Below are 12,853 nucleotides of genomic sequence, written 5' to 3'. Positions count from 1 at the left end.
AAAAAATGGATTGTACAAAGCGCCAATAGATAACTTGAAAAGTATTATAACCAAACATCTAGTTCTCTGTCATCCACTATAATATTATTGATAAAGCAATACTATCGAGAAAAAGGTCACTATCGATGGGACGATATTATCGATAGTATCGACACTATCGATAGTATCGATAGTTCGTTCGATATTGAGCTTCGATAGTATCGACACTATCGATAGTATCGATAGTTCGTTCGATATTGAGCTTCGATAGTATCGATACTGTCGATGGTATTGCTATGTGTCGATAGTATTTACGCTTATAGGACTATCGATACTATCGATAGTATCGACACTATCGATAGTATCGATAGTGCTATCGATACTATTGCTTTTCCCCAACTATCGATAGTTAATCGATAGACTATCGATAGTGGACTATCGAGTGGCAACACTATCTATCGACGAGAGCTGAAGACTGAAGAGTCGAGATCTTGAAAATATTTACTCTGTAGTCTGTATAATATAATATACTCTATGTCTGTATCTATGGTCGCTTATCGCTACCCGGCGGCCCGCGGCCGGCGATTTTGTCAGATCACAGATGTCAATAATTTCAAAAGTTTACAAAATTTAGATTAACATATTATATAGAAATGATTAGAATTTATTTCAATATCTAGAATAGACACTCGCTTAATATATCGCATCGGTGTGTAATAAATAAATACGCTTCTCATTGCAAATTATAATTTATTAAAATGTCTTCGCCTATAACCGCGAAATTTAGCTTATTAAGTAATTCTCGTGATGATAATGCCATAAAAAATGTATGGAATCACAATTTATACGAAGAATTCCATGTAATTAGAAAGGTAAACATTACAAACATACATGTGGGATTATGACTATGTATATTATGTACTCAAAATTATTCTAATTAGGTTGTTCAGAAATACCACTGGGTCGCTATGGATACAGAGTTTCCAGGGGTCGTCGCACGTCCCATAGGAGAATTTAGATCTACAGCGGATTACCAATATCAACTCTTAAGGTATGGCCTTTCACACTTTCATTTACTTGTAATTAATTTATTTTATTCAAATGAACATTTTCTTTCCAGATGCAATGTGGATCTGTTACGAATAATTCAACTGGGTCTCACTTTTATGGATGAAAATGGCAAAACTGCTCCAGGTTGTTCTACTTGGCAGTTTAATTTCAAGTTTAACTTACAGTAAGCTCATAGTTATTTTTGATGTTTATTGAACAATAATATCTAAAATGTTAATTCTGTATCAGAAAAATTATAAACTTTCAAAAGATCTGTTGTTGACAGGGAGGATATGTATGCCCAAGACTCTATAGATTTACTGCAGAACTCAGGACTTCAATTCCGAGAGCATGAGGAACATGGTATTGAACCATTAGAATTTGCCGAGCTGTTAATGTCATCAGGTAGGAATTTCTAAGTATGTAATTTATCAGAAGCTTTTCATTCAGGATAATCAATCATAATGTTAATTGTTTGCAGGCATTGTTCTTATGGATAATATCAATTGGCTTAGCTTTCATTCTGGCTATGATTTTGGATACTTACTGAAACTTCTAACTGATCGCAACTTACCCCAGGAGGAAAATGACTTTTTTGACAGTCTTAGATTATATTTTCCCACAGTATATGACGTGAAAGTAAGTATCTTCTATAATGAATGTACGAAATATAGAAAATGCACATATAATCTTACTTAAATAACATTATATATTATTATTTCAGTATCTTATGAAATTGTGTAAGAACTTAAAAGGTGGGTTGCAAGAAGTAGCAGATCAATTGGAGTTGAGAAGAGTCGGGCCTCAACATCAAGCTGGTTCCGATTCACACCTTACAGGGATGGCATTCTTTAAAATAAAAGAGGTACATTTTATATAAATACATACAGTGTAAACTCTATATAACGACACTCCATTTAACGTCAAACTCCGTATAACGTCAAGATTTCTCGACTTTGGTTGGTTTATATTGTTGTCTATACAATAATACACTCCATATAACGTCACGCTCACTCTAATTAACGACCACAATAAGACATTACCACTAGGAACTAGGACTAGCAAGTACTGACTAAGTTGCCGAAATCAATGAAAATGTAGTTGTGTACATTATTTTTTACTGACATACCGAAGATTCTCAGAAATGCAGTCGTAGAAAAATAAAGAAAAATTCTGCATGCCGAAGAAAATGGACGATCTGCCAAAAAATTGAAGAAACCTCAATATGAAGACCTTGATCAAGCGATGATAACATGGTTTCATAGGCAATGTCAAAATAATATTCCTGTCTCGGGACCAATCATGCAATTTTCCCTTTCTCTCCATTTAACGACCACTCTCTATAACGTCGAAAAATGCACGGTCCCTTAAGTGACGTTATATAGAGTTTACACTGTATTTGTTAAAAGGTGATCAAGATGTTTAAATGACTTAAATCTTTATATATTTGCACAAAATATAAGTTTTCCATAAATGCAGTAAAGTGTATTTTTCAGATATTCTTTGATGGCAACATTGAGAGTACAAGTGGACATCTCTATGGACTTGGTGCACCTTTTTCAACAAATGCAAACAATTTTCAAGAAAATATGGAAAATGGCAGTTCTTGACTCAATGAGTGTTTGAGTGCAAGTGAACAAGCGTTAAATGAATCGTTGAAAAAACGAGAAATATATAAGAAAAATAGGTCCTGTGATTGTTGTGTACCTGAAGGCAATATAAGTCGTTAGTTTTTATCACAGCCAAGTTAAGAATTAACACAGCTATGAATTAAAAGTGAATTACGGTTATAACTAAGTCATTTGTTTTATAGCATGTACTTCCCTCTCTGAATGTGAAATAATTTGTTAATGTCATGAAAGGCTTAACTGTTGTATTATTAAACTATATGTACTTAAAAGTATGATGACTTGTAAATATAGAGTATGATTATTTGGGATTGTTTTTTGTTATCCATTTAATTTCTTAAGGTATTAATAAAAACTTTTCAATAATATATAAGAATTAACTCGTTTCATTTTTAATATTCCTCGTCTGTAATTTACTTTTACATCTAGAAGTACCTAATAGAAAAAAAAAGATAATTTGTTTAATTAATTTTTATTAAGAAGTCACTTATTCAAAGTTATAAATAAGGTGTTACACAATTGGGAATGTCAACACTAAAAAGTAAAGCAATACTCATTGCGACAAGAAGAAGGTATAATACTTCGCTACACACATGACATGGACATAAAAGTTTATAAAATACACTCGCACTATTTTGAAATCAACCGTTTATTCTGATAAATGTTCATTTTCCTATAAAGGGCATTGATTGGACCTCATTTTTTCTTTTTCTTATTTTTCTGTGCAGTGTCTGGTGTGTTATCGGCCTTCCTTTTACCGGCGTTAGCGCCCTTACCGGCACTGTTTCCACCGGGAGTATTTGGATTCGCATTCCCGCTCTTCTTTTTCTTTTCTGCGCGTTCTTTCTCTTCCAATTCTTGGTTCTCCCTCTCAATTAATGTAATAAGAGTGTTGCATCTGCAAAGTTTTTCAAATTTTATTAACAAAATTTTCCATGATTTTGTATTTAATACACGATTACAACTTTGAAATACTATTTCAAATAGTCGAAACAAATTCGCTTTCTCTGTCCCTGTCCCTTTGTATGCTTAAATCTTTAAAACTACGCAACGGATTTTGATGGGGTTTTTTTTTAATAGAGTGATTCAAGAGGAAGGTTTTAGTATATAATTTTGTAGGTTTTAGACAAAGCGGGCGAAGCCGCGGGCGGTAAGCTAGTTATTACTAAAAGCTTCGATGAACGAATACTATGCCGTACACTGTGTGCAGAATACAGTTAAGGAGTAGCTAAAAACGCAAAATTACTCTGTCGCAAAAGTATAAGTTACGTTGCTTGTCCCTGTTACTGTCTTGCTACCAATTCAAATAATGAGCAGTTGGTATCATCAGCTTTTCCCCTTAATAATACACCAGCTACGAGATGTTGACTGCAAAAGCGGTCCATCTATGTTAATAACACAGACACAATAGAAAATCTATTGTGTCGTGGACCGATCGGGCCGTTTGGGGCTCAATGGGTTAATCAACCTTCACTAATAGCTAACTATGTACTTGAACAATCTGGGTATCGAGCAATTGTGTACCTAATCACTGATTTGGCGGGACTTGGTTCGAAATAGGAATTAATATTGCTAGCATAAATAGATCTGTAGTTATATACCTCCGCTGCAGTTCGACAGCGGTGCGCGACTTGAGGAACCAGTCGAAGCGGAACTGCGGCGCCGCGTGCACGGCCGCGCGCAGCTCCTCGTACACGTTCTCCTTGTCGAAGCCCAGCTTGTGCAGCATGCATACTAGGAACCTGTTAACAATTTCACAATTTGTATATTTATTGATATAGAAACTTTTAGTAGAACATCGTCGTGCGAGATAGTAGTCAACAGAATAAAAGACGAACATGATTTAAACTATGGTGGAAAAAAATACAAAATAAAAAGATATCTATGGTGCTGGCACCACTTCCTCTGTAAATTTACATGCAGTAATTATTATGTTTTCTATCTTTAATCAATTACAAAAGAAAGGATTAAGAAATGTTTATTAACCACACAAACCAAAAATTACTGTGAACAAATGAACTCGTTCTTTTAGAAACTTATTAAAAAAACAAACCTATCTTCCTCTTCAACATAATTCTTGCCCTTATTTGTGCCATATGAGATTCTGAGTTGATGGAACGGTGCCCGGTAGCGCGCCATCTTTGCGTCCAAAGCTTTCTTAATAGAGGCTCTTCTTTGTATTTTCGCTTCTCCGCGTTCTATTTGACCCATGATTCTGTCTATATCTTGCAGTTCGTGACACCTTTCCCAAAATACAGCTGAGTATTCCATTACCTATATAAAAAAATTGGTTGTTTGTAAAGTAGGTTTACGATCGAGATGTTTACGTGATAACGTCTTATTGGTGGCAGCGCTCGAGATGAGACGGGAGATCGGTCCGTCTCTCTCTCGTTATACCTGCGATCGCGCTCGTGAGGTTTTGGTGTGACACAAGTTTCTGAACATGTCACCCAACTAAAACGATTTTAAAAACGTTATCACGTTAAAAAGAAAGGGCATTAATATATTATGTGTCAATATTGTCTGCTACATTTATTGAAACATGTCATAAAAAAAAAAACAAATAATGATTAAAAATACCTCCTCCGGCGTTTTGCCTTCCACATCCTTAGCAATATTTTCAATATCATCTCTACCATATTTCTCGTTGGCTTTGATGAACTGATTAAAATCACGTTTTGTCCAATTTGTAAACCCTGTAATAATACCAAAGTTAACATTAATGTATCCATAAACATAAAAACACATTGTAATGATTCTGTTTTATAAGAATTTACGCGATTAGCGTAAGCAAATACGTATACATATTACAATTAGAACTTATTCGAACTGTATTTATTTATTCGTACGGCAAAGTAACAATAAATAAATTAAACCTTGAGTCAAAAGCTGTTCCTTCTCTTGTATCTCTTCTTCAGTGAGTGCTTCAGCCTCGTCAATCTTACGCTGCTCCTCCCGTTGTATCTTCGCTGCATCTGGACCAAGCTCTGGGTTTCTAGGTACTTTATACCTGCAATTAGAAAATTTTATTAAATATTATAATGATCGGGTTTAAATAACGGATTTATTTATTTAGAGAACAAACTACATACGACAAACAACATATTATTTGATTGAATAGATTTCTGATAAAAATAAAAATGTTATAATTAAAGTATTATTAATTTCGTTTCGCATATATTTTGTGTATGTTATTTTTTTCCTTTTTGTTGTATTTTATAAAATCAAATAAATGTAGGTACACGGTAAATTTAATTGTTAGAACATAGGTAATTATGTGCTTTATTTACTAACATCACTTCACTAATTATTGTTTACTAGGACAATAAACATTTTTAAACCTTTAAATTGAGTTTTATTGGACATAACGCGTGTATTATATGCATTAACAAGAAATCTTACCCTAAAGTTTTTCTATAATGATATATTTCTTGATCAAGTAGTTCAAAGAGGCGCGGTGGGAAGAATTGAAAGTCTTGAACGATCGGTTGTTTCGGTGGTCTTGGCGCCTGTGGGAATTATCCACACATATAAATTACATATTATAAGGGTTTATATCGCATTAATATTACCAAACAGCTCACCCTTATAGATTGTATTTCGTTAATAAATTTAGTGAAAATTATGAAATCTAAAAGTTTGTAAAATCATTAAATAATTCCTTTTTTTACTGTAATTCAGCCAAAGTTTGTTTCAAATATTTAAAAACTTATTATGAATAAATAACTAATATAATTGATGGATATTTTACTATTAACACTTCATCAGATAAAATCTACTATATGCTGTTTAAAGTAACTTTCTATTTGTAATCTATAAGGGCAAATCTGTTGCTACAACTTCAACACACCAAACTACTTAGCAAATATGTTTTCACACAATAAAAAATAAACTATCAAGCAAATAAAACTAATAAATTCTTAGAAATTAAAGTAGATAATAATAAATATGGAGAGTACATAGTAATTATGATATATCAGAGTATAAAGAGCTAACTAGTGCAGGAATATAACAAATGATGCGATACTGAAAACATACATAAAATATTGATTTTTCTTCAAAAATATGTTTTATTTAAACAAGCCTACAATAGCGTAATACCGTAAAAAACACCATCACCAAGCGTAAATCTCGTAATCTTACTTCATGAGAGTCCATTATTTAGCTCTTTACACTTATTTACCTGTACCTTAGGCGCCTTCGGTTCTGACACTCGCAATGCTTCGCGGAAGTACGCGTCAACCGCGTAGTTTGCCTTACGTTCACGTTTGGGAGGTTCTATCCAGTTGCCAATTGGCACTATCTTCTGTTTCTCCCTGTAGTCTTCACCTAATTGCGACCAATATTAATTGTATACAGATACTTTTTAACTTACTTATTATATTCACTTAAAACCCCAATTTCTGAATGTAAGTAACGAGAAGAAGAAGAAGTAAGAAGTGCTTCGTAAATAATTGAACAATTATTTAGAACTCAACCTTTACACATGATGTATTACAAACAGATGTTCATTTAACTTTACTTGATTTACAAATTTATCAAACCTTCAAATTGATAAACCGAATCCGTAGTGGCGCCGGGCGTGTCCATAGAGAACGCACGTAGAGACGATTCACCAAGACTTTCCAGTTTTTGCTTCAGTTCTTCAGTCTGAAAAAATAGTAAGAAAATATTTAAATACATATTGAAAATATAACTGTACTGAATAAAAATTCTTTGCGATCATAAAAAAAAAAAAAAACTTAGTTACCTTTACTTCACCCTTGGCCAAAATAGTATCAATATCTTCATCAGTAATTTCCGAGTCTTTAGATGAAAATACGTGATTTGCGCCATGTCTAATCATATTCAACATTTCATCTTTGTTCAACTGATTCTTGGTATCTACCAAACGGCCAGATTGTATCACAAGCTTGTCGAGACGCAATTTCACTTCGGCTCTTTCTACAATTTTCTCTTCTACTGTGTTATCTGTTATGAGCCGAAAAACTCGCACCTAAAATATTTAGAATTCATTAAGTACATATAAAATTAAATTCACGTAATTGCGAAAATTTTAGTGAACATAAGTAAATAACATTTTTATACACACAATTTTTTATGTGGATAAAGACAATACTGGGAAGAAAAATTGTATGGCCTTGTCATAAGATTGTAATAACTCAGGCCCTGGAATCACAGACACAACAGAAAATCTATTGTGTCGTGGACCGAACGGGCCGTTCGGGGCTCAATGGGTTAACATATTGAGACTGTTGAAATTGATATTTATTGTTTTATGGCATTCAAATGCTTTATAAATATAAATTTATAAAGAATAGAAAAAATTCAAAGTCCCGCCTCGTGATTGAATTTTTTCTATTCTTTATAAATTTATATTGAGACTGATAAAAAAATAATAATTTAAAATAATTACTTGTTTCTTCTGTCCAATACGATGGGCTCTGTCCATAGCCTGCAAGTCCATTTGTGGATTCCAATCTGAGTCATAGATTATGACTACATCTGCAGATGTTAAATTAATACCAAGACCACCAGCTCGAGTTGACAACATGAAAACAAATTTTTCACTACCCTCAGCATTGTACTCTTCAATTTGTCTATTTCTATCTTCATGCGGAGTTTGGCCATCTAAACGACAGTACTGAAAAAAGGAACAGTTATTGTAGTCATTTTGCACTTATTAATTTACTCTTTATTGTACAATAGACTAAAATAAAAGTAAAACAAAACCATTCAACATGTGCAAATGGCGGTCTTATGGCTCAAGCCAGGCAAACTTCAAGTTTCAACCTACACCTTCACTTACTAAAAATCTTATATATAAAAATGAATCGCAAAATGTGTTGGTAAGCGCATAACTCGAGAACGGCTGAACCGATTTCGATAATTCTTTTTTTATTATATTCCTTGAAGTACGAGGATGGTTCTTATGTAGAGAAAGCGTAAATATTATGTACCACAGGCGAAGCCGGGGCGGACCGCTAGTATTATATAGATTTATGCAGACAAAGTATATTAGTTAATTTGTGCCAATAGTAATTTACTTTTTATTTCATGATATCATTGTATATTTATTGCAATTTTTATTAGTTCCTTTATTACCTTATATTGTCTCCATAGACAATAATCCTCCAAGATGTCCAGCATCCTTGTCATTTGAGAGAAAATCAGAACTCTGGAATCCTGTTGTTGTAATTTTGGCAACAATTTATCAAGAATGGCTAATTTCCCACAGTTGTATACCAAATGTTCATCAGTAGTATAGGGAGGGCCTGGTTCAGCCCCATCAAATAGATATGGGTGATTACAACATTTACGCAACTGCATTAGAATGTTCTGGAGTCGCATTTTCTCCACTTTTCCAGCTCCATTCACTAGAAAATTTAGGATAATGTTGTCAATTGGGCGTATTCAGAAAGAAAGCTTGAAACTTATAATACGCCCAAAGTATGTAAATATTAAATGACGTTAAGGGCTGATTTTTCAATCCTTGGTTAAAAGTTATTCGTTGAATAACGTATTAAACTACCATTTCAAAAATGTATTCTAATTACCTGTATTTGACAGTTTATAGGTGATATTTTAATATTATTGTGTAGTACTTTATTGGACGGATAAGTTTTAACCAAGGATTGAAAAATCAGCCCTAAAACTTATTAATAACAACATACACTTATCATCTTTTTTATTAGTTTCAGGACATTTACTTACCAACATCAATATCTTTCATCAATACTTTAGTATACCACTCCCTCTGCATTTTACTTAAGCCCACATATACTTTTACCTCCTTCTTGGGCTTTAACTTCTTTTCTACTTCTGATTTCAAACGTCTCAACAAAAATGGCCTTAATACAGCATGGAGGCGAGACACCAATTGATTATCACCAAGAGCTGCGTTTGTATTGAACCAAGCATCAAAATCCTGAAATATAATGAGATTATAATCAGTACAATATTATATCCTTGAGTGAAATTGAAATTTGAGGTACAATTATTAAAGTAAATAAAAAATAATACTTACATCAGAGCTATTAAACACATCTGGTAAGAGGAAGTTAAGTAAAGCCCACAACTCATGCAAATTATTTTGCAAGGGAGTACCAGTAAGCAGTAAACGATTCATACTTTTGAACTCCCTTAGCAGTTCAGACAATTTGGACTTCTCATTCTTAATCCGGTGAGCCTCATCAATGACCATGTATCTCCAATTAAACTTCTTAAAAACTGACTTTTCTCTTATAATCATTTCATATGAAGTTATGCACACATCCCAGTTGCCAGGCATAAGAGTTTCACGTATGAATGCGTTCTGAAAATAAGTAATTTATATTTTATAAATTACTAGTGGTCCGCCCCGGCTTCGCCCGTGGTACATTTTTCGCAATAAAAGGTAGCCTATGTCTTTTCTCGGGTATCAAAATATCTCCATACCAAATTTCATGCAAATTGGTTCAGTAGTTTAGGCGTGATTGAGTAACAGACAGACAGACAGAGTTACTTTCGCATTTATAATATTAGTATGGATAAACAATGAAAACAAATTACATACATTCATAAAGTAAATATCATTGAATATTTTGTAAGACTTATGACAGTAATTTATTTTATATTTATTATAATGTATAATACAAAACATGTATAAAATTATTAGAACTATCAAATAAAATGAGATGATGTCTCACATTATTAAAAAATATTATGTTAAACATTATTATGGAAACTTAATAAATGTAAGCTAAGGGAGAAAATATATTCATACTCTAGTTTCTTGGTCACCAATAAGGCACACTGCTCTAAGAGATGGACACCATTTTTTGAACTCATTCATCCAATTAGTAAGAGTTGATTTGGGAACAATTACTATGTGAGGTCCAGGAACATTTCTGTAAGAGAATATAATGTATAAACAATACGTAACAGATTTTTGTTAAGCCAAAAATAAAATATAGATCTTACTTAAAGTGTTTCATATAGCCTAGTAAAGAGATAGTTTGTAAAGTTTTTCCAAGACCCATTTCATCAGCCAGGATCCCATTGATTCCATTTTCATACAATGAAATCATCCAATTAAGACCTCTCACTTGATAATCCCTCATTTCACCATTTTTTATATAATGGGGAGACGCCTCAAATCTAAATATTGTTTTTTGCTTGATATTTGTTTCCGCCAGTAATTCTTCATCTTCCTCTTGCTCTGTTTTCCGATGCCGATGACTGTAAAAGTGATATAAAAATGTTTATTTTATGAATAATAGCATTTATTCCATAATATTCATACATAACATAAAAGTAATTTCATACTCATTGACTGTTCCAGCGTCTGGGTCTTTGTTCTTTCGAGGTCTACCGGCTTTTGGTTTGGGAGGACTATTGGTTGACTTCGAATTGCTCATAAAATGAGAAAATATTTCAGTTTGTTTCAACAAAAAATCAAATCTTTTAGAACGATCGGTTTCAATTTTACTTTCGAAGTCTCCTTCTTTACCCCTGGAAGACGTTGTATCACTAGACGATCCATTCTGCAATGTCAAATCATTCTAACCATTAAGTTTACATAATATTTTTAATAAAAAATTAGAATCAATTTAAGCCGCAAAGGTTACATACGGAATTTTCTCCAACATCTGCAGTTTCCATGGGTTCTTCGACTTCAGCCATTCTGGATTCTTAGTATTTATCGTTATAGAAAATCCTTTATAGCCAATAATCAATCATTTCATACAGTAAAAGGATGTTAATATTATTAGTGTTCTTTTTGTTAGAAAACTCAAGGCACGAGTTCTACAATACAAGTGTATTATAAACTGTAGAAGATCAAGCGTCTTTCCGTAATGACAAGTACCCTGTACCGATTTCTGACAATTTGAAATGACACAATTATACACAAAAAGTAGGCGCGAAAGAGCACAGATATTATTTCTTATGGCTGGTTCACACTTTGATTAGTGCGAGTGCAGATGATGAGTAGTACTACGTGTGGACAGCGACTGTTTAGTGCGAGTGTTTAGTAGGCTGTGTAGTAAAGTGAATAGAAGCGTGTTCTATTTTTTTGCGAGTGGACTGCGAGTAGCCACGTCCCACGCGCCCTCCCTTCCCCCTCACTCGCAGCGTGCCTGCACTCGCACTAATCACCTGCACTCGCAGTCAATTGGACACTACTCGCACTACACACCTGCACTCGCACTAATCACCTGCACTCGCAGTCAATTGGACACTACTCGCACTACACACCTGCACTCGCGCACTCGCACTAAACAAAGTGTGAACCAGCCATTAGGTAGATAAACAAACTTTAGCACTACGCACTTAGACTACGCAATAATAAAAAATGGGTAGTATTTAAACGAGTGACTGTAAATTAAAGTTTTAGTTAACAAAAATACAGAATTACTAAGTGAGCGACTGACAGCAAGCGATGAAAAATTAAATCAGCAACTAACAAATATTATTTTGCGTTACATAAAATACAAAATGAGTAGCTTCATAATATTTGAGCGACCTAATATTGATTGTTTGAGTGACAAAATTACGTCTTGTATTATATTCATTATTTGGCATATGATTTATTCAAGAAGCTTATATCTAATATACTGGAGATTTCAGTATGAACATTAACTTGTTACAAGAAAATATGACCTTGAATGTCGCTTGTATGTTTTTTATCCCTTTCACACCTAGCTTGGTAATTAGGTGTGAAAGGGATAAAACCAAAATCGTCACTTTACTCCATGAGTCATGACTCATGACGTTACGATATTGCTCCGATGCCGATGCGAAATTTTACTCACAACGCGCCTAAGGCTGTATTCAGAAAGAAAGCTGGAAACTTATAAGCGCTTACCGGCGCTCGTCAGCATTGGTTCCTTCTACATAAAGGAAGCAGGTTGAAGCATACCAAGACAAATTTTTTTAATTTTTATATGGCAGTGCCCAGCGCTGACCAGCGCGTGTTGAAGCTTGTCGGAACTTGTCGGTGCCGTTCAGCGCTTATCGGCGCGTGTTCATATATTTTCCTGCGCGGGTTACAGCGCTGACAAGCGCTGGTATATAAGCACTTATAAGTTTCCAGCTTTCTTTCTGCATACACCAAATCTTTAAATTTTTAGTGGACATCAAAGTTCAGTGATCATCAAAACTATGTTGATCACTTAATGTGTCAAAATTAGACAATAGCCCTGCTGGAAGTTTCA

The 12,853-nt window shown here is 33.8% G+C and overlaps 2 protein-coding genes across 5 annotated transcripts; one reads left to right on the top strand and one right to left on the bottom strand.

Moving 5' to 3' along the window:
• Positions 1 to 553: 553 nt before the first annotated feature.
• Positions 554 to 3,027, top strand: LOC149902388 (CCR4-NOT transcription complex subunit 7-like). Of its 2 annotated transcripts, none has more exons than XM_090109958.1 (7): positions 554 to 851; positions 921 to 1,030; positions 1,100 to 1,213; positions 1,316 to 1,434; positions 1,511 to 1,668; positions 1,754 to 1,894; positions 2,526 to 3,027. In XM_090109958.1, the coding sequence occupies exons 1-7, from the start codon at positions 738 to 740 to the stop codon at positions 2,637 to 2,639; spliced, it is 870 nt and encodes a 289-aa protein (XP_089966084.1). In that variant the 5' UTR covers positions 554 to 737; the 3' UTR covers positions 2,640 to 3,027. The 2 variants fall into 2 exon arrangements, with proteins under 2 accessions (XP_089966084.1, XP_089966083.1); XM_090109957.1 differs by having other exon boundaries at positions 1,301 to 1,434.
• Positions 3,028 to 3,110: 83 nt separating this feature from the next.
• Positions 3,111 to 11,504, bottom strand: Iswi (nucleosome-remodeling ATPase imitation SWI). Of its 3 annotated transcripts, none has more exons than XM_090109974.1 (17): positions 11,271 to 11,504; positions 10,965 to 11,200; positions 10,620 to 10,877; positions 10,423 to 10,546; positions 9,685 to 9,972; positions 9,372 to 9,585; positions 8,763 to 9,034; positions 8,074 to 8,301; positions 7,408 to 7,653; positions 7,202 to 7,307; positions 6,841 to 6,986; positions 6,060 to 6,166; positions 5,534 to 5,667; positions 5,238 to 5,353; positions 4,711 to 4,931; positions 4,259 to 4,399; positions 3,111 to 3,555 (listed from the first exon to the last, which is right to left on the bottom strand). In XM_090109974.1, exons 1-17 carry the CDS (start codon positions 11,319 to 11,321, stop codon positions 3,354 to 3,356), a joined length of 3,090 nt encoding a protein of 1,029 aa, XP_089966100.1. In that variant the 5' UTR covers positions 11,322 to 11,504; the 3' UTR covers positions 3,111 to 3,353. The 3 variants fall into 3 exon arrangements, with proteins under 3 accessions (XP_089966100.1, XP_089966102.1, XP_089966103.1); XM_090109976.1 differs by having other exon boundaries at positions 6,847 to 6,986; XM_090109977.1 differs by having other exon boundaries at positions 10,965 to 11,182.
• Between the last annotated feature and the right edge of the window lie 1,349 nt (positions 11,505 to 12,853).

This window comes from Colias eurytheme, chromosome 15 (assembly GCF_061535395.1).
Source record: "Colias eurytheme isolate Ceu_HAF_F1 chromosome 15, ilColEury1 Martin Lab GWU primary, whole genome shotgun sequence".
Lineage (NCBI taxonomy): Eukaryota > Metazoa > Arthropoda > Insecta > Lepidoptera > Pieridae > Colias > Colias eurytheme.
Note: the sequence above shows the minus strand (reverse complement) of the source record. Positions and strands in the feature narration are given on the sequence as shown.

Coding starts and splice junctions, on each gene's coding strand:
- LOC149902388 (XM_090109957.1), top strand. CDS start 738: ATGTCTTCGCCTATAACCGCGAAATTTAGCTTATTAAGTAATTCTCGT. Junction 1,031..1,099: donor TACCAATATCAACTCTTAAG/GTATGGCCTTTC, acceptor TTTTCTTTCCAG/ATGCAATGTGGATCTGTTAC. Junction 1,669..1,753: donor CCACAGTATATGACGTGAAA/GTAAGTATCTTC, acceptor TTATTATTTCAG/TATCTTATGAAATTGTGTAA.
- Iswi (XM_090109974.1), bottom strand. CDS start 11,321: ATGGCTGAAGTCGAAGAACCCATGGAAACTGCAGATGTTGGAGAAAAT. Junction 11,201..11,270: donor CAGATGTTGGAGAAAATTCC/GTATGTAACCTT, acceptor CTTAATGGTTAG/AATGATTTGACATTGCAGAA. Junction 5,354..5,533: donor GGAACAGCTTTTGACTCAAG/GTTTAATTTATT, acceptor GTATTATTACAG/GGTTTACAAATTGGACAAAA.